The sequence below is a fragment of the Capra hircus genome, chromosome 10, assembly GCF_001704415.2.
Source record: "Capra hircus breed San Clemente chromosome 10, ASM170441v1, whole genome shotgun sequence".
Lineage (NCBI taxonomy): Eukaryota > Metazoa > Chordata > Mammalia > Artiodactyla > Bovidae > Capra > Capra hircus.
The window spans coordinates 79,612,937-79,633,264 of NC_030817.1; the positions used below are offsets into that span (position 1 = coordinate 79,612,937).

The 20,328-nt window shown below is 55.9% G+C and overlaps 2 protein-coding genes across 7 annotated transcripts in view; both read right to left on the bottom strand.

Annotated features, from left to right (window-relative positions):
* Positions 1,233-11,984, bottom strand: CDH24 (cadherin 24). Its single transcript, XM_005685346.3, has 13 exons — positions 11,847-11,984; positions 10,007-10,311; positions 9,530-9,824; positions 9,233-9,352; positions 8,992-9,159; positions 8,623-8,810; positions 8,041-8,294; positions 6,905-7,041; positions 4,163-4,284; positions 3,971-4,082; positions 3,139-3,387; positions 1,632-2,651; positions 1,233-1,540 (listed from the first exon to the last, which is right to left on the bottom strand). Exons 2-12 carry the CDS (start codon positions 10,205-10,207, stop codon positions 2,152-2,154), a joined length of 2,346 nt encoding a protein of 781 aa, XP_005685403.3. The 5' UTR covers positions 10,208-10,311; positions 11,847-11,984; the 3' UTR covers positions 1,233-1,540; positions 1,632-2,151.
* Positions 12,913-20,328, bottom strand: part of ACIN1 (apoptotic chromatin condensation inducer 1) — a 39,247-nt gene continuing 31,831 nt past the window's right edge. For 4 of the 6 annotated variants that reach the window (XM_018054589.1, XM_018054588.1, XM_018054590.1 and 1 more), the window contains 10 exons: positions 18,248-18,290; positions 17,259-17,392; positions 17,012-17,164; positions 16,357-16,498; positions 15,882-16,027; positions 15,520-15,627; positions 15,274-15,381; positions 14,738-15,062; positions 14,528-14,628; positions 12,913-13,846 (listed from right to left, as the gene is read on the bottom strand). In XM_018054589.1, the coding sequence (XP_017910078.1) occupies positions 13,520-13,846; positions 14,528-14,628; positions 14,738-15,062; positions 15,274-15,381; positions 15,520-15,627; positions 15,882-16,027; positions 16,357-16,498; positions 17,012-17,164; positions 17,259-17,392; positions 18,248-18,290 (1,587 nt within the window). In that variant the 3' untranslated portion in view covers positions 12,913-13,519. The remainder of the gene's footprint in view (positions 13,847-14,527; positions 14,629-14,737; positions 15,063-15,273; positions 15,382-15,519; positions 15,628-15,881; positions 16,028-16,356; positions 16,499-17,011; positions 17,165-17,258; positions 17,393-18,247; positions 18,291-20,328) is intronic. The other 2 variants (XM_018054585.1, XM_018054587.1) reach the window with 2 other exon arrangements.

Below are 20,328 nucleotides of genomic sequence, written 5' to 3' on the forward strand. Positions count from 1 at the left end.
GTCCTGACACCCTGCTTGCGGTGCTGCCCTCTTAAGTGTCTCCCTCTGGGGCAGACAGACTGCTCTCATACAGGCCTTCAGGCAGGCAGGGCCCAGTTTCCAGCCTTCAGCAGAGTCAATGACAATGCCATGCTTGCACCATAGGCCTGGTTTGGAGGAACCCATCGACATCACAGCTTCCTGGGAGAAGATACTATAACTGTTTCACTGAACGAATCTGTTCTCAGAAACTGTGTCCAAGAAATGGAGGCCTGTACTAACCTATTTGATCCCTCCCTCCCTCCATCCTTCTCTTCATTGTTTTCTGGCTGAAGCCAAAGGCCTCTTCAAGCAGAGCTGCGTGTACAAAGGATCTGACAGGATGGAGGTGGCCCGTCAGAGCAGGGTCTTTGTCCTCCCTGGTGGCCTTAACCACACAGCACGTAAGGTCCAAGAAGGCATCTTCCCATTGGAGCAGCCTCCCCTGACTACCCGCACCTCGCACTTGGAAGGGAAGGTCACAAGGACCTGTCCTGACCTATCCACTCCCCAGGAGCTCTTGCTGGACTTACGAGACCTGGGCCAGGTCTACTGTTTGTTCCTGGGTGGACCCCTTCTCTACTCAAGGAGCCCACAGTGAGAGACGCTGGCCACCCGCTGGGCTCCTGTCCCAGCTGACTTTGGTTCAACCCCTAAAACAGCCCGCCTTCCTGGGGCCCTTCTCTCCCCTCCTCTGTGCCCATGAAGAACAAGACCACAGACCGGGAAGAATGAAGGGTGGAGGCAGCAGGTCCACTGTGACTGTACCACCTTACCCCGACCCAGCCTTTTCCAGCTGGGACCACAGGCCCCAGCAGGCACTGGCTTGCTCCCCTCTGCTGTCCCCCGCCCACTGTCCTAGTCTAGAACCCCTCTTCCTCTCTCCTTAGTCTCGTTATAGCTCCTCCTTCTCTCCACAGTCTCCCTCCTGCTCTCCCCTCTGGCCAAGCCCCATGTCTTAATTTCCTTGGACACTTTGAGACCAACAGAGAACCCAGAGGTGGTGGGAGCAGGGGAACGAGTCATTATCTCCTTAGTCCCAGAATGGAATCAACCCAAACTCTCCTCTGTGAAAGGGACTTGAAGCAGACTGTCCCCCAAAGGAGAAAGGAGAATGAGCCGAGGGGGTGGGCTTAGGCCTCTCTTCCAACCCTTCAGCACAGTGACACGCTCTGAGAGACACCTGAGTGTGGAAAGGAAAGCAGGGCTCCAGCTTTACAAAATAAAGTGTTTTGTTTATTATGAAATTAGAGATGGAGGCCCCTCCCCTTCCGCCCTCTTTCCCCTTCCCCAGCAGCCTCCCTCTTTCCTTCCCCTCCCCCAGGGGCTGGGAAGCATACAAGATGATGCCCAGAGCCAGGATGCCCAAGGCCGGTTGACAGCTGGGCAGAGCTCCAGGGAGGCGGCCACAGTGGGGGGCTGGAGCTCTCGCCCTGGGAGGTGGGCTGGCTCCCTCTCTCTGCTGGAGGCCAGTGGAGCCAGGATGAGGCCATGAGTGATGGATGGAACCATGCGGGCAGGTCTGTAAAGACAGGAGAGCCAGAGTTGAGAGGCGGTGAGTGGGGGAGGGCTTTGGGCCAGCCTGGTGCTCCTAGAGGTCTAGGGACACTGACCTGGGGCAGAACATCCCCTGCAGGAGGGTGGGCAGCAGTGGCTGGACGTTTCTCTTGCTTTTGGGATGGACAACAGAAAAAACCAAAAAGCCCATCACAGGGACCCACAGAGAATGTGGGCAGATGTGGGCAGGAGACAGACAGAGAGCGTGTGTGCACAAGGGAGACACATAGGGCCCTGGGTGACAGAGGCAGAATGGAGCAGACCAAACAGAGCCACGAGAGAGTGGAATCACAGTGAGAGAGGCGGGAGGTTCAGAGTCGGAGCCGCACAACCCAGACCCAGACAGGGAGCGTGTCAGAGACAGACGGATCCCTGGAGAGAGACGAACAGACGACTGGGGAGGAGGGACGTAAGGAGGCAGTTGCCTCGGGGAGGTGGGGAGGAGGGACACGGGGACTGGGGAGGCCTGGGGGCCCCTGGGCTGCTGCCGCCTGCCTGGACCCGGGGGGCTCACTCAGAGGGCCTACGCTGCCGCCCCGCTTCGGTGGGGGAAGCAGGGGCAGTGCCAGGCCCGTCTCAGGGGGCTGGGGGCTCCTTGGCCCCGTAGAGCTCGGCTAGGGTGCGAAAGAGCGGCCCCCAGTCGTCCAGCGGCTCAGCCGGGCCCGGGGCGCCGCCGATCTCGCTGCCGGAGCCCAGGGAGCTGAGGGAGCCGCAGGAAGAGCCGCGGCCCTCGTAGCCGTACACTTGCACGGAGTCGTAGGGCGGCACGCTGGGGTCCTCGTCCGCCTCGCGCAGCCGCAGCGCCAGCAGCTGCGCCACGTCGGCGGGGCCGGGGGGCCGGGGCTGGCGCGGTGCCCGCGCCCAGGGCAGCACATCGCGGCGCGCGGGTGCGCCCGGCGCCGGCGGGGCCGCCCCGTCAGGGTTCTGCAGGGCGCTGATGTCGAAGGCCTCCGTGTCCTCCTCACCGCCGCCCTCGTCGTCGTAGGTGATGATGTTCTCGCGCACGTCCTCCTCCTCGAGCACCATCAGGGCTTCTTGCTTCTGGCGCCGCAGAGCCACGAAGAGCACCACCAGGGCTGGGGGAGAGGCGCACAAGTTCCACTTGGAACGGCCCAGGGGTGGCAAGCCCTAGCTTTGACCTTTGGCAAAACGCTTTTGAATCCTGACTTCAACCCTTTACTTGCTGTGTGACCGCGGAGAGTTGCTTAACTTCTCTGAACCTCTTTGGCCCTTGGATTGCTTGTGTGGAAAAGAGGGGAAACATATTTACCCCTTAAGGTTGTTGAAAGGATGAAATACCAAGTGATGTGCCCAGCACCACATATGGCCCAGAGTTGGGGCTCAGTAAATAGTTTTTATGGCTCATGACTGTCTTTAGCTTGGCAGGTCAGGGATATGAGGCCACAGTGTTTCTCTTGGGTGTATCAGGCAGTGGGAAAACCCAGACATGAGGGTTCCTTCATGACCTAGGGTGGACTTCCCTATGTCCAAGGTCCTGCTTCTCTCCACACCCCCTGCAGGCCTGGACCTCACATCTATGACCCCATCTATGGCTTGACTCACCCAGCAGCGTGCCCACGCAGGTGACGATGGCAAGCAGAGCCCCCGTGCTGAGCCCAGCAGGTGAGAGCTGAGCCTCGGGCCTGCAGGACGCCACGGAGCCATCAGGCCGGCAGCGGCACACACTGACAGTTACTGTGGCTGTACTGCTCAGTACTGGCTGCCCCCAGTCCCACAGTTCTATGGGAACCAAGTAGGGGGCCTGGCGGGGTGGAGCAGGGCGAGAGGGCAGCAGCAGGCTGGCGGAGCCATCTGTAGGAGAGACAGGTCTTTGGGCACCTCCTGGGATACCTTCCCACTAAGGTCGGTGCAGCCCATGAAGACAGAGCTGTCTGTGGGGAAGGTTTGCAAAGAGCAAAACCACAGCCACCTTCTTTTATTTATTTATTTTGGCCACACTGCGTGGCTGGCAGGATCTCAGTTCCCCAGCCAGGGACTGAACCCAGGCCCCTGCAGTGAAAGCCCTGAATCCCAGACTCCTTTGGCATCAATGGTAAAGAACCTGCCTGCCAATGCAGGAGACACAGGAGATGTGGGTTTGCTCCCTTAGTCAGGAAGAGCCCCTGGAGTGGGAAATGGCAACCCACTCCAGTATCCTTGCCTGGAGAATCCCATGGACAGAGGAGCCTGGTGGGCTACAGTCCATGGGGTCACAGAGTCGGATACAACTGAACACATACACACACACCCTGCCCCCCGCTCCACAGGCCATCAAGGAACTCCCCAAACTGCATGTAGATTCTGTAGGGTGGAGCCCCAGGTAGGTGGGTAGAGTTAGGGATGGTGGAGGAGGGGAGGGAAGCAGGTAAGGGCACAGCTGTAGGAGGCTACCCACCTCGGTTGTCCCGGACAGTGAAGTTGGCATCCGGGCCCAGAGGGCCATGAAAGGAGACATGGCTATTGTTGCCGACTTCATCTCTGTCCAGGGCTTGGATGACCTGAATCAGCTGAGGGGAAGAAGAGAAACCTGTATGGAGTGGGCAGCAGGAGGTCTCGAGGTCCCAACCTGCCTGCCTCAGTGGCTTACCTGGCCGGGGACTGCAGAATCGCACACAAAAGTGTCATAGGGCTCAGCCAGCTGGGGAGCGTTGTCATTCTCATCCAGGGTCTGGATGGCCACTTGCACCCGGGAGGCCTGTGCAGAGCTGTCTGAAGCCAGAACACGAACACGTGCACCCCACGCAAGCACACACATCACAGTTACACACAGTACATATGGTGTGTGAATGTCACATCCAGAACATGGCATGCATGTGGGACACATGAGATATGCGTGAGATATGCAGGTAGCATCAGTGTGGTGAGGTGAATGGAACAAGTGCATATAACATCCATGTGGTACCCAAGAATATGTGGAATACACACCCCATATACATTCAACAGGAGCATAGCACTCAGGACATATATGAACAATCACCCACATGCAGGGCACTTGCACCGTCAAGGAAAGGTAGACAGATGATGCATAGCACACAACAGCCACGAAAGATGCGATACGTTCATACCGTACAGTCCATGTACTCAGTGTTTAAAGCGAATACAACGCACACAAAGGGAATGTTCCACATGTACAGTGAATGCAGCATCACCACCCCCAGGATGCAGAGAAAGCATTTTCATGCACGAAAACAGTGGGACAGACATACACACTCGTGCACACACACACACAGCCCATCAGAGGTCTGGGAGGCTGTGGCATAGCAATGAGTATCACTTAGGATTGACCTTGGGGAGGGAGGAGCTACCTGATTCTCAGGCGCAGAGCCAGGCCAGCCTGGGTACCGCAGCCATAGACAGGCCCCCTCATCATTGGGTGGCCCCCATCATTACCCTGCCTTGCTCCTCACTGCCAATGGCATCCAAGAGAAAATGCAAAGTATGCATCCCTGCCCTCCCCAGCGCCCATCTTCCCTAGGCTAAATCTCTCCCCTAGGCTAAATCTCTCCCCTAGGCTAAAGTTCCTTTAGTCTTTCCCCCAGGTTGAGGGAGAGCTGGTTGGCTCTTGGGAAGGGGCTGAGGTCACAGCCTAGGCAGAGGAGTGGACTGCCTGGCTAAAGGGTCTGGGAGATGGGACAGAGTCCATCTTTCACTGCAGTAAGGGCTCAGGGCCTGCTAGTCAGTACTGGGATTTGTGGGTGTGGGGAGCAGGATTTAGCAGGAGGTAAGAAGACAGTGGGGCTGCCGTCTATGGGGTCGCACAGAGTCAGACACCACTGAAGCGACTTAGCAGCAGCAGCAGCAGCAGCAGCAAGAAGACAGTGAGGGAAATACACACACACATACACGCACACAGGGCTATGTAAACAGACGGCCAAAGCACACACAGGGATGTTCACATGGGCAGACACGCATGCACTGTCACACAGCTGCACGGTCATAAACATAAACCTATCCACATACAGTTCAACACATACAGTGGAGGAGATAACAGCTGAGACTGCAACCTGACTCAGGCCCCACCACTTAATGTCTGCGTGACCTCAGGAAGTTACTTAACTTCTCTTTGTCTGAGTTTCCTCCTTTTAAAATGGGGGGAAAAATCATGCATCCCTCATAAAGTTGTGGTGATGATGAAGTGAATGCATATACATTTGGCACTTAGAACCGTGTCCGATACACAGGAAGTAGTAAATTATTACTGCCTGTCCACAAACACTCACATACACAAGACAGTGTATACAAACAGCTACTTGTGTCTATCACTGTGCTATGCTTAGTCGCTCAGTTGTGTCTGACTCTTTGTGACCCCATGGACTGTAGCTCACCATGCTCCTCTGTCCAGGGGTTTTCTCCAGGCAAGAATACTGGAGTGGGTTACCATGCCTTCCTCCAGGGGATCTTCCCAATGCAGGAATGGAACCGGGGTCTCCTGCATTGCAGGCAGACTCTTTACTAGCTGAGCTACCAAGTTTCACTATACATATCCAATTACATATATGCACAAATAATATAACTCTATACACTCAACTACATAACACATATATATGCAACTATAGACATATACTCACAAGCATATGTATAGGTATGTATATGTATTTTTCACACACAGGGAAGTGCGCACCCACATGTACACACGCACATAGCGCTTTAGCTCTTCATTGACGTGGTAGAAGTATGTATGCACACAGGGACAACTCCCATAGACAGGATGTGGACCGCAAACGTGGGAGATGCTGAAGCATGAGCAGGCACAGCAACGACAGGTTCACAGAAGGAGGGGAGGCCTCCCTGCCCCCGCGGGCCATGGCTGCCCAGAGGCGGCTGAACCATGCTGCTGATGACTGGTGACCGACACGGGCGGTGCAGGGAGCTGGCCCCTCTCCCCTTCCGTGGGGGCTTCCCACAAAGCTTCCCAGGGAGACGCTGCTGGCACTCCCCGGTCAGCTCGCAGAGGAGGGCCCAGCTCCTCCCTGTTCCCACTTCAGCCTGAAGCAGAGACTGGGCAAGGCAGGGTCTCCCAGGGTGCATGCCGGGCTTCTTAGGGATTGAGAGCTATTTGAGGTTAGATTTATTTTGACTTGGGGAAAGTCAGGTATGGGAGCAAATTAAAGGTGAGGGGAAATGCTTAAGCCAACCCACCGTGCCCAGTCCAGCCCAGGAGATCAGGAAGCCTGCCTGGTGGTAAGGGTCCAGGCTGGGCACCTAGTTGTTATACCCTGGGTGGGGGTGTGTGGCACTCACACCCCCCTCACCCCATCCCCAGGGCCGGCCCCTCTGCCAGGAGGCTGCCGCCACCTCCCGGCCCTCCTGGAGGCCCAGGACTCCTCACCAAGCTCCGTGGCCAGCACTGTGAGGTTGTGCCAGACACGAGCCTCTCGGTCCAGGGGCACTGCTGTGCGGATGGTGCCGTCTTCAGGCTCGATGGAGAAGCAGCGCTCCAGGTCCGAGTGCGGGAGGATGGAGTATCTGGGGAGATGGAGCCAGGTGCGGGGCTGAGCTGGGGCAGGGCTGAGCTGGCGGCCACCCCTCCCTCCCACCTGTTCACCTTGCTGGGCCTCCTGGCTCATCTGGGCAAAGGGCCTACATGAGCTGACCAGGCAGCGCCTGCCCTGTGCACCTGGAGCCATAATTCACATTAGGGTCCCCTCGAAAGACAAATATCTCTGGGCAGTCACCAATATTAAACACCTATCCTATGACATGGGGTGCTGAGTTTCATGGGGGTGTGGAAAGAGAGACAGAGGTGACATGGGGCAAACACTGCCTGTTTTTCTGACTCCTGGGCTCTGTTCTGAGGACCAAGGACCTGAGTGCTAGCTCTGCTCTGTCTCAGACTAGCTGTGTGACCTTGGGCAAATCTTTTAACCCGTTCCCTTAACTATCAAAGGAGAATGACACTGGCCCCTCCCTCAGTGCTGTGACAGGGATGCTGGGCAGCAGGCTGGGCAGGTGGAAAGAGCGGGTCTTCTTGAGGCTGACAAGTCCGGATTGGAATTCCCACGTTGCTGCTTACTGAAAGTGTGACCCGGGGCACGTTAACACAACCTCTCAGGGCTGAGCCTCTAAAGCAGCTGCAGCTGAGAAGACTGCTACCCTTATCTTCAATCCTCCTCTCACAGGTTGTTGTGAAAATGAAATGTTATCAAGTGAGTAAAATGTGAGGCGCTGCGGGAGTGATCAATAGCCACGGCCACAGCCGTCAGCTGATCTGGTGCACTCATCAGATGAAATGCCATATCTGCTCTCACGGCCACTGGGAGGCGCCACTGCCATCCACATAGGGATGGGTGGAGAGTCTGGTTAGCAGGTGCTCCAGCCCTCCCCTGGCCCCCAGGCCTGCAGTGGGGAAGACTTCTGCCAGGAGGGGAGTGTGATGGGCAGGAAAGGTTGGGGGGAGTCCTTGGGTGGGAATAGCCTGCGGCTGGGCCTTTTCCCTAAGGCCCCGCCCTGCCCCCGCCAGCTCACCTGATGGGGCTGGCTGGGGAGTCCAGGTCCGTGGCTGACACTTGGCCCACCAGGGTCCCAGGAGCCTTGTTCTCAGGCACTGCCAGGTGGTAGGCAGCCTGGGTGAAGGCAGGTGGCTCTGGAGCATCCTGCACAGCCACACGCACTGAGGCCACATCCTTAAAGGGTCCTCGCCGCAGATAGGCTGGGTCAATGAGCGTATTGGTAGCCTCCACGCGGAAAGAGTAGGCGCGACGGGTCTCAAAGTCTAGGGGCTATGGTGAGGGAGATGGAGTTACTGAGGCAGGTGCAGGCCTCAGGGAGGTGGGCACCAGAGGGGTAGTGGTCTCGGTAGTCAGGGTGGTGGGGGGCAGATTACTTGGTCAGAACTCCAGGTCTGCCCCTAGTTCAATCACAGACTTGCCCTGTGCAAAGTCCTGAGCCAGTCACTCCCCCATTCTGAGCCCCAGACTCTTATCTGAAGGATGAGGAGAGGACCACAATCTCTGAGCTCCAACACAGAGATCCCAAGTCTGCTCTAGCCTGGTGAGGAGCCTGTCCTGTGGGGCAGGAGGTGGGTGTGAGTGGGTCTGAAGCACTCACCTTGCGGACAGTGAGGAGCCCATCTCGACCCTGGGAGTCTGTGCTGATGCTGAAGGCCTCCGATCCCTCCCCGTCAAGGATGCTGTAAGCCATGAGGGCGTTGTCCCCCAGGTCTGGGTCCTGGGCCCGTAACCGGCCCACCAGGGTGCCTGGCCCAGCGGTCTCCACCACAGAGAACTGGTACAGGCCTTGGGGTGGATGGAGGGAGATGTTCTTAGAGAGGCCCCCAGCCCTCCTCCCTCCCCCAGCATGTCCTTCTCCCAGGCCTGGCTAGGGGAATGGGCTGGGGGAGGCTTCTCCAGGGGTGACAGGGGTGGGGTGGGGTAGGGTGGTCAAAGGATGGCTCAAGCGGCGGCACTGGCCCCTTACTCTGAGGGAACTTGGGGGGATTGTCGTTGACATCGCTGAGGGTGACCGTCACCGTGGTGCTGCCCGACAGCCCCCCCATGTGGCCGCCCATGTCCTTGGCTTGAATCACCACTAAGAACTCCTCCTGTGTCTCCCGGTCCATGTTGGGGATGGCAGTCCGCACCACTCCTAGGGAGAGATGATGGGTCAGGGTTGCCTGATCCCACAGCTGCCTCACCCAGCTCCCGAGCTCTAGCCTCACCAGTCTGGGGGTCCACAGAGAAGAAAGGCAGTCCATCCAACACAGTGTACACCAGCTTGGCGCTGTTCCCATAGCTGGGGTCATCGGCGTCGTGAGCAGTCACTTGGATCACTGATGTCCCTGCAGGGGTTTCCGGCACCCCACTCAGCCAGGACAGAGCCAAGTGGGGAAGAAGAGCAGATGAGTGGGACCCAGACACGAGCAGGGCTGAATTGAAGGAGATGGGTTCTGGGGCAGAAAGCAGTGGGGAAAGGGGAGGTGAGGGCACTCCAGGATGTCCAGACCTAGGGTACTCACCCACATTGGACATCTCGGGCACTGTGGCATGGTAGGGCCCGAGGGGAAAGATGGGTGGGTTGTCGTTGATGTCTTGCACCTTGATAATGAACTCCGATGGGGGCTCCAGGGGTCGGTTGGAGGCTCGGTCCACGGCTTGGGCCAATAGCACGTACTGTGCCTTCTCCTCCCGGTCCAGGCTCTTGGTGACGTGGATATTGCCTGTGGCCTCATCAATCACAAATACGGTGCCTGCGCCCTCTCCGCTCAGCAGGTACTTGGTGCGGCCCTCGCCCCTGTCCACATCTGAGTGCAGCTGCAGGGGTCAGGGAAAGACAGCAGCAGGTTCCAAGAATGGTGACAGAAAGTTAAAGAGTCTACGTCTAGGACTGGGGACAGTGTTGGGAATCCTCAGGGACCAAGGTCATTGCAGAAGTGATGAAGTTGCAGAGGAGAGCCTTGAGAGTCAGGGGAGACGCGGGAGGGGCTGAGCCTTACCTTGCCAATAAGGACAGGCTCTGGTCCAGCGTACTCCTCAATGACAAAGAATTGGTTCCACACCCAGCTCCTTCGGGTCCGAAGCAGTGATGGTTCTGGGGCCCCCCGGGACCCTGCCCAAGCCCGGGCTGGGGCTGCCAGGCGCCCCATGCAGCCCCAGCCACCCAGCCAAGCCAGCAGGAGCCTCACCAGGCCCCACATGTTTGGGCTCCAGCCAAGGCTCTGTTCACTGATCCTGGGTGCTGAGGCATGAGCTGGCTGGGGCAGAGGGGCAGAGGCGTTGGGGCTACCCCATGGATCCACACCTGTAGGACAGGCAGTTGTTCAGGGTCGAGGAAACCCTTACCATCTCCTCCCAAAGTTAGACGCTCCAAATATCAGACCTCCAAGGAACCAGACACCCCACTGCCCAGAACCCAGAATGAAAACGAGAGCAGTCTGGTCTTTCCCTCCGGCCAGGCTCTCTGCCTGTATTCACCTCCAGCCCTCTAAGCTGATAGATCTTTGGCCAGTCAACTCTGAATAGGGAAGCTTGGGAAGAAAATAGGAGAGGGATGCTGGGAGGGCTTAGAACCGCAAATCTGGCCCCTGAACTCCCAGGGTGAGTGTGCAGCTAGGTGCTGGAGGAGAGGGGGGCTACCATGGAAAGGGCTTAAAAATCCAGGACCTGGGATTCATGGAGGTGTGGTCTCAGGGTGCCGAGGGCCAGGCTGAAATGATAAGGAGGGCTGCCTCAGACAGGATTGAGAACCTGTGAAAGTCTGTCCTCCACAGGAAGCCCTCCTCTCCAGAATCTGCTCCCTAGCACACTGCTAGCTGAAGTCCTTGAAGGGGGACTGGGCTCACAGACAGAGTGAGAGGGGGGAGCTGAGAAAAGGGGAGCGGTAGAAGCCAGGAGACTGGGGAGGCAGACCCAGAGGCTAGAGACACAGCGAGATGCAGGGTGAGAACAAGGCTCAGGGACTGTCCGCAGAGACAGAAAGAATGGCAGCAAGAAACAGGAGGAAAGAGATCAAAGGAGGTAGTCTGGGTGTCTGAAAGGCAGAGAGGAGTCCTGGGTACCAGGCTCCAGAATGGGTGGAAGGGCGGCCAGCACTGTGGTAAGCAGGAAGGGGCGGCTTCAACTGCGGGGGTCAGACCAGGCCGCCCCAGCTCAGAACTTCATTCTGGGAGAGGGGGCAGCTGGGAGGGGATGCGGGAAGGAAGGTAGAGAGAGGACCCTTCCCACCGCTGTCTCCCCCTTCTCCTCCTAGGGGGGACCCCTCAAGTGGCTGTGGCTGCGCCCCTCCTCCCCCAGAGCAGACACACACCTGACAGTCCTTTCCTTCCCGAGGGAAGAGGGAAGCCGGAGGGAAGCCAGGGACCTGGGAGGGAGGCGGGACGAAGAGAAGGTAGGGGATAGGGGAGTGAGAAACAGGATAGCGGGAAGGGAAGAGGAGAGGAGGGGAGAGGGAGGATCGGGGAGAGGAAGGAAAGCGGGAAAAGGAAGACAGGAAAGGAGAGAAAGGTGAAGGAAGAAAAAGGCGAAGAGGAAGGGGAGATGGAGCAAGACAGGCAAGAGGGAGAGAGAAGGGTTGGGGAGACAGGGAAGGGGCAGAAAAAGCAAACAGGCAGAAGAGGAGGCAGAATGAAGAGAAATCGAGGGAGAGGAAAATGGGAAAAAGAGGAAAAGAGGTGCGAGGGAAGAAGGGAAAGCGGTAGAGCGCGGGAGAAGGGAGCCGGCAGTGGCTCCCAGCCGCGGAGCGCACCGCTCGCCGCTCTGAAGACACCCGCAGGCTGCGGGCCCCCTGCTGCCCCTTCGCGGATTCCCGACCGTGGGCTCCAGGACAGGCGCCCTTACCTGGCAGTGCCTAGGGGCCCAGCTTGGCGGGGAGCGCTCCCGCCCGGCCCCGTCGCCGGGTCCCAGGGGCGCAGCCCCGAGCCGATCGGAGCGGGCGCCGCGGCTCCGCTGCAGGTCTGAGCGGCCCCGGCGAGAACAAGGGAGCGAGACGGAGGGGGCGGGGGAAGGAGGCTCCGCCTGAGGAGGAGCGAGGCGGCTCCGCGCCGCGCGGGAGAGGAGAGCCCAGCCTCCGACCCTCCCCGGCCAGCCCGGGCCGCGCGGCGAGGGCGGGGGCGGCGCCTGGTGCCCGCCCCCTCGGCGCTGCTGGCCGCCGGGCGCATACAGATGCGGCGCCCCTCCCGGGCCGGGCCCGCAGCGCCCTGAGGGGCACTCGGGTGGGAGTGCGTCCAGGCCGTTTCCGAAGAGCTAGCGGGGAGGGCGCATCGCGGGGCGCGAAGAGGCCCGCAGCCGGACGAAGGGCGAGCGCACGGGGAACCCGGGAGCCTGGAACCCACTGCGGAGGCCCGGCTCGCCGCTCCCGAACCGGCCTTGGGAACTGCGGAGGACCTCGGCCGTGAGGCGGCATTTTGGGAACCTGTGGAGGGCAGGGTAGCGGGCCGGCTGGGGGCCTTAAGCACGGCTGACGGGTCCAGGGAGTCCGCGGACTGGGCCCAGGGAACAAACAGGTCAGGGACCGAGGCAAGACATCCGCGGGAGGGCACGGAGCCTTTTTGGGAAGCTCGTTTACAGAAGCCTACTGAGCGAGCTGCTGCCGCCCCCTGGTGGCAGTTATGGGAAGACCTTGAAGGTGGTGAGCAGGTGACCAACTGCCTCTAGCAACAGGACAGGACCGTCATCTTCCAAGGGGGTCTTCCTCACTGTGGGGAGGGGGGAAGCCGCACAGCTGTGGTGTGGTCAGAGCCGAGGCCGGGATGGAGGCGGGGTGGGGAGTCCCCTCTACGGGAAGGAGCAGCCTAAGCGTATGGAATGCAAGTAATGCTGGCTGCACTTAACAGGAGACAGCCTCCACTTCAATTTGGCTCTCACCCAGGCCCTGGCCAAGGAAAGCCACTCAATCACACACTAGTTAAAACTAAGTCAGATTTTTATTATTTTCCATAGACCACATCATTTAATAATAAAAAAAATAAAAATAAAAATTGAACAAAAGGAAAAGGTGGATATAAAGTGGAACCGGTGGGCAGGAGCCAAAGGCTGCAGGACAGAAGAGACTGGGAACTGCAGGGGCCCTGGGACTCAGGAGGAGATGCTGATTCAGCTCATAGGTGACCCAGTCCTGGCCCCGGCTGTTCCCAAAAGGGGGGTTCGAGTACCAGAGGTGGTGAGTAGGATGGAGGAAAAAACAAGGGAGGTTTGGGGCTCCTGGCTGTTCCCCACTTCTCAGCCAATACCTCCCTCCCTAACTTAGCTCTTCCCTCTCACAGACTTCACTGGAAATGAGAGGAGAGGGCTGAGTCCTAAGAGACAGATTATGGAGGTGGGGTAGGGGTGGGAAGGTGGCCACTGCTCCATGTGGTATTTGGGGACAGGTGGCAGCCAGACTCAGCACTGGGCAAATGGTGTGAACGACCCTGGTTCCAGGGTGGTGGAGATTGTACCTATCCCTCTGTGGCCTTGAACCCACCCTGGGGGAGGGTGGCCCATGCCTGCAGCTCTCCCTAGTGTCTTCCCAGCTAGCGGCGCCCGCCCCGGTCCCGCACAGGTGTGCTCCTGCTCCGGCTCCTACTGTGGCGCTTGGTGTCTCTGCGGTCCCTCTCCCTGCCTCGTTCCCGCTCCCTGTCCCTCTCCCGATCTCGATCCCCCCTGTCCCGCTCCCGGTCCCTCTCTCTCTCCCTGTCCCTCTCTCGGCTGTGTTCTCGACGCTTCTCTCGCTCCAGCTGCCGGGTCCGTTCCCGCTCCGCCTCCTTCTCCCTCTCCTTCTGCTCTTCTTCTTCTTGCTCCTTTCGCCGCTTCTCCCGCTCCTTGGCCCGTTCAGCCCGCTCTGCCTCCTTCTGAACAATCTGTAGCAGGCAGGGAAGGTAGAGAACAGGCATCTCAACCCCGTTCACACCAGTCCCACCTGGTCCCCCTGGCTCCTGGACCCTGCACTCCTAGCTCAGGATCACTGTCCGCCTTGCTGTTACGCAGGAAGGGGGAGGGCCCAGCAGTCACACCTGTCCTTGTCTCAGAGCCCCAAGCCCTCCCAGTTTTCACCTGTTACAGCACCATCCATGTCTGGCCTCTAGTATTTCCCAAGCTACTTAGCGGTGAAAAAATTCTCTATTTTCTTCAGTGGAGTAGCATAAGCCTAAGATTCCCAAAAGGCCCATCAAGAAAAAAGCCCCATTAAAAAAGCTAAAATCCCTAGAAAGGAAAAAGCAGAAAAATGGCTGAGTTTATAAAACACAAATTTTTCAGCTAACTAAAATCAACTTCCAAGAAGTGTGGCTGGCACACCCAGTTTGGATACACACACAAAGTTCCAATCTCCATGTCTACCTTCTACCTTTTTGGGTCTGGCTTCTCTAGGGCACAATCAACTGGGTCTTGAAACTACCTCTTTCCATGATGCTTAGCCTCTGCCTTATTATCCTAAGCCGACAGGATACCGAGGCCTACTCTCTCCCACAGTCACATGACTCTGCCCTCTGTGCCCCCTAGCCTGATGCATCTCTGAGCAGGGCGGGAAGGCAGGCACTCACCTGGCTGTCAGTCAGTGGGAGCCAATAGATGCAGGGAGCTGCCTTGGTCTTGCGGAAAAGGTCATCCAGCAGCTTGGCAGGTGGTTCCTCCTGAGCTTTCTCTGAGGTGGAAGGAAGTGGTTCAGACTTGATGCACGTGAGCCTGTGGCCCATCCCATTTGGGTCCCTTCCCCACTTACAGGTGGGTACTGTGCCCCTGCAGCTAAGTACCTTTCTTCTCACTCTTCTTTTCTTTAGACTTTGCGCGTTCCTTCCGGCGGCGATCACGGGACCGGGATCGGGAACGGGGCCCTTCTCGAACTTTGTCCCGATCCCATTCGCGCTCGGATCGAGTCCGCTCCCGCCGCTCCATTTCCCGCTCCCGTTCTGCCCACTGCTCCCGGACCGCCCGCTCCTGCTCCCGCTGTTCTGCCCTGGGGTGCTGTGGTGGCTGGGTTGGGGGTGGGGGCGGGGGGTGTAGTGGCCGTGGCATCCCCTGCTCCTCTGTCTTAGTTTCAGAGGGACGGTCCACCAAGAGGCCTCGGTGATAGTCCAGCTGCGGGCAGAGGAGGCAAAAGGGTGGAGACAACATCACGCCACTGAAGGAGCCCAGGCACTGGCGAACAGACTCACGGCTCAACTCAGGAAACCAAAGTGGAGGGAGAAGCACCCTCAGAGACCACCGGTTTGGCCAGGGTCTCAGCTGGAGTCTCGCAGATGAGGGCCTCCCCTGCCCCTCCCCTCTTTCCTCTCCCTTGGTTTCTTACCTCATCTTGCTCAGCATAGTCAGCACAAAGGAATTTGGGGTTGGACTGGGGCCATTTGACCCCATGTAGAGCTGTGCGGGTGGCAACTGCTTCCTCTACTGTCGAGTACTGACGGAGGAAGGGAGAGGCAGAAGGTCACAACAGGCCTTCCCTCCCTCCCACTTGCCATAAGGCCTCAAACCTGCCCACGTTGGTCACAAAAGGAGATATAGGGCACAACCTAGAGAACCAGCTTCTTCCCCTCACCGTTACAAAGCAGTGAGATTTGATCTTGTCAATCCAAAAAGCCTCTTCTACCAGAGTTCCTGTACGTCCCAACAACTCCTTCAGTTGGCCTAAAGTGAAGGGACGAACCTGCCAATGGAAATGAAACTTCAGGGTCTCGAAGAAGGCAAGAAATATGCTCAGGTGAGGCTCTCTACAAACTCCAGACAATCCTGAAAGGTGATACTTTTTTCTCATTTTTCATATGAGACAGGTTATGAGGTTAAGTAACTCACTCAGAGTCACCGAGTGAGTAACCAGCAGATGCAGGAGCTGAACCTAAGAAACCCGGGTCCACAGCTCTGACTCTACATCAAGCTGCACCGCTGGAAACGATGACTTACCAAATTGGAGATGTGGACGATGTTACTGATCTTGCCCCGGGGTGGGGAGGGCACCTGAGCAGTCCGGACTGGGTCATCAATCGTAATGGAAACTCCTGACTTCTGCTGGCTAATGGAACGTCGAGTTAAGGTATCTCCTAAAGTCACTATCAAATAGAGCACATGAATTGTTTTCAGCAGGGAGCAATGCTGGTTTTCGCCTTCAGCAGGACTTTTAAATTCCCTACCGGTAGTCACTCTTCTATCTAAATGTGCTGAGTACCTGCACTGTGCAAGGTACAGTCCAGGCTGATCTCCTCATTATGGGGATGCAAAGATTAAACAGATTCGAACCTAGCCCTCAAGTAGCTTGGTAACAAGACAGATGTGTAAAATACTACAACACAAGGCAGAAGACATTCGATGCTGTAAGAGGTCCACATCAGGTGCTCTGGGATCTCAAAGAGCCACACGTTTCACTCAGTGCTGCACCCACCTTTCTTGACTTCATGTTCCACAGGGGGGGGCAAGGCCACCTCTACTGAGACCTGGGGAGGTACAGGGGCTTCGGCTTCAGGCTCCTTCTCTTCTTCCTCCTCTTCCCTCTGCCCATTCTCCTGGCCCTCAGCAGGTACCACCTGTAAGGTATCAGATTAACAGAGGGATTCTTCAACACCAAACCGGCGTATTCTTTCCTGCCTCTGGTTTCTTGGGGAGAGATGGTGGTAGTCAGCCTCAAGTGTTCTTTCCACTGGGGGGAAGATTTCATTATTAGGGTCACCTCCGCCAGGTCCTGGGACTGGTAAGACCTTAACTCATCCATGAGGAAAACTAAGGCATGAATTGGCAAATTTTTTTCTGTATAGAGCAAGACAGTAAACATTATAGAATTTGTGAGCCATACAGTTCCAACTAGTCAATTCTTGATATTATAGCACGGATGCAGCCATAGAGAAAAGTATATAAACTGGTGTTAACTGTGTTCTAACAGAACTTCATTACAGGCAACAGGTTAGATTTTGTATTCTGCGGACCCCTACAAAGGTCAATTAAGCCAACCCCCTGCACAGATTTCCCTTCTAGAGCTCCACCTTAGCAACTCACTCTGCATTCAGACCCCCCTCCCCCAAAGTGGGGCACAGGAGCCTTACCTGAGTGACAGTCCGGCATATTTTCAGCCCCTTGTCATGGGTCCCATCATCACCATTACGCTCTGTCTCATCCTCAGAGATTCGGGAGTCGTCAGCATGAAGATCCACAACAGCCTCCTGCCCCGCCAGGGGTTTGATGTCGGGGATGAGGCTCTGGGACACAGATACCCCCCACCCCGTTACACTGGGCCCATGTCTACTCCCACCGCATGTCTCATCCTCCCTTCCCCGGCCCCTCCCACCTCACCTTGAGTGATTCGGTGGTGATACTGATGGAAGGTTTCTTCTGGGTGGCGGCTGTGCTGGCTCCCCAACGCCGCTTCCGACTAGGCTGGCCCCCCTCTGTGTCACTGTTTCCAGCCGGCACCCCCTTGGTAGCTGCTGTCCCCAAGAAACAGGACCCCACAGTTAGATGGTCCCAGGCTCTCTGCTGGTTCACACCACAACACCCACAGATAGCCTTCAACTGGAATTTTAGTGAAAGATTAACTTAAGGATATCACTTTGGGGGACTGGTGAAATCGTGTTTCAGAGTAAATGGAAAGCCTGGAGCCACTTCCTGAAAGATTAAAACTACTGATCTCTGAAGGCAAAAAGGGAGAAGTAACTAGGCTGGTGAGCATTTAAACTTTCACTGGTAGAAAAACCTGAAGCACTGGGGAAGACATACTGAGGATGACATGGGAATGAGAAGACTGTATGATAATAAAATTCAAGTTAGTTTTAGATCATGACATGACCTGGTTATGCTTTAGATAGTATTAACACTAATAGATTGATATTTAAGTCATAAAGATCTATTAAATACTACACTTTTGTCAACTTAAAAGAGTTCTTCATTGAAAAATGCTCAAGGTGTTGCTGTTTGAGGTGTGGGAACTCTCCTTTTCTCAGATGTGCTCTTAGAATAAGGCATAAACTGGTAAGCATTTTATAGGAATTCCTCAAACCTACTCCTGAAAAAAGCAGGACTATGGATAAGTAATGGTGAGACACTTCACAGTGTATCTCATTAGGGTTAAGAAAGAAATTGGGGAAAAATAACAAGAATTGTTTATGAAGTTCTGAATTATAAACTGGAGCCTTAACTATGCCATAGATTTGCTGGGTAGAGTTGCTGGGATGGGAAGGGGCGACCCAAGAATGCCACTGAGAGAGAATGGAAGTCTGTCTCTTTGTGCACTCTGAGTCTTATGGTGCTCTGGACCTGCATCAGGGATTTGGGGCTAGACTTACAGACAACGGAGATCTTCCTCTTGAATGATTTGGGCAGCAAGCTCTGTATAGAGAAGAAAGGGGGAAAAAAAAAAAAAAGAGAAAGAGACACACCCCACAGAGAGGTGGAAAGGAGGTTAGATGGGGCAGTCTTAGCACAGGTTCCAAAGACACAGAGAGATAGAGACACAGAGACAGACAGACCGAAACAGAAGCGGCAAACGGCAAAAACGAAGCAGAATCAATGCAAGTTAGAGAAAAAAATAAAACCAAACATCACAGCAGGGAAAAGTCATCTAGTCCATACCACACCTATGTATTAGCTTAACCAGAAATAAGCTGCAAGAATTTCAGTGGCCTCCCAGCCCCTTAAAAGCACTGGTCATGCCCTCTTCCACTGGTGTCTATGGATGGAGAGGATGCGAGACCCAACAAGCTATGCCCAAAACTGAGTTATTTAGTCTTTCTAAGGTCTTCCTTGCTAACTGGAGCAAAATATGAGTAAACAAGGAAAACCAACTTTGGGATGGCAACTGTGACGATATAACCCTCCTCCTCTACTCAGTGCCCAGCCTGACATCCACTGACAGTGGCTCTGAGCAGCTTGGACAGCAGACTGTTAAAACTGCCTGGATCGCTGCCACACTGTGGAAAAGGGCAGCACCAGACTCACTGGAGAGGAGCCTCTGAAGCCAAGTGCCGGCAGGAAGAATTTAAAGGTGTCTTTGGTAAAGACAGATTTTATGAAGGGCAGACAGTACCCAGGAAGTTTCAGACTTTCCGACCACTGTGCAGAGCTCTAGCAGAGCCCTACTATGTCATCTCCAAACAGGGCTTATGCCTTAGGGGCTCTGTCAATGACCAGAAACTTCCAAACTTGCTTTTGAGCAAGTTTCTGCCCCTAAACACTCAGTGGAAGACTGTGGACAGAGCAAAAAGAGGAAGAGAAAGCGAAAAGGGGAATAGAGCATTTTCAGATTTAGGTGCTTATTTCTGGAAAAACTAAGACCTACCACCCTTCTAAAGGGTAGGGCAGGAGCCCTCTTGATGAAATCCCTTTCCCCCATCCAACCCCCAGCCCCGTTTGTGTTGTCTAACCAAGTCTCCTTGGTCTCCTTTAAGGGCCAGCCTGACCCCTAGCCAGGCTGCTCTTGATGGGTAAGTTAGTGAGAAAAAAAAAAGTCTTAATTAAAACAGGTAGAACATGAACCAAATAAATAAATCCAATAAAGAAATCAGAATAAAGATAAAGAAAAAAAATAAAAATAAAAGATTAAAAAAAGAGGAGAAAGAAGAAAATAAAGAGGAAAATAAACTAGGAATATGACAAATGTTCCAGGTACCATCTCACACCTGGGATCTTCAGTTCAGCCAATCGCACCTCACTGTGTACTGTATCTAGTCAACCGCCGGTCCAATCAGAATGAGCCCTCCCTGCTAGGCGCTCTGCATTTGGTGGGGGGTTGGGTTGGCAAAAAAGGTGGGCGCACGGCGTGGTGGTCGGCACGGCACTGCCAGAGTCCTCCCAGGGGCGCACGGGGGCGGGAGGGAAACGTGTGGGGGGACGCTGCCCAGTTTCCATGATGTCAAGACAGTTCACTGGCGGTGGCCAGGCTCAGCGAGGGGTACAGGGGGAACAGGGGCAGAGACATCAGTTCTGGCCCTGTAGGGGCATCATCCTGTAGTCCCTGATGAGATGGCCTGTGAGTAGCAGGAATGGTCCTGGCCTTTTATCGTGAGAGGCAGGCAGGACCCTATGTCCACCAGTGGCAAGCTGCAGCAACACCACCACCCAGTGCTTGGAATCCAGGTGATGACTCCAGAGTCCCTTTCTCCTCTGCCTGTAACTGGGGAGGGGGTCCTCTCACCGAGTGGGTTCATGAAGCCTCTGTTGAAGGCAGCCTGGGGGTAGTAGGTGGATAGCCCCAGGACCTGGCACACATTCAGCAGCAAGGTCAGAATACTTTTCTTCTGAGTGGTGTGTGGCATCTCCTCAGGGACTCCAGCTGAGACAGTGGTTCCAGTCAGGTGGATGGATGAGCCCCTGCCTCCAGGGATGGAGGAGAAGTTGGAGCAACCAACATGCTGCCCTTCACCATGGA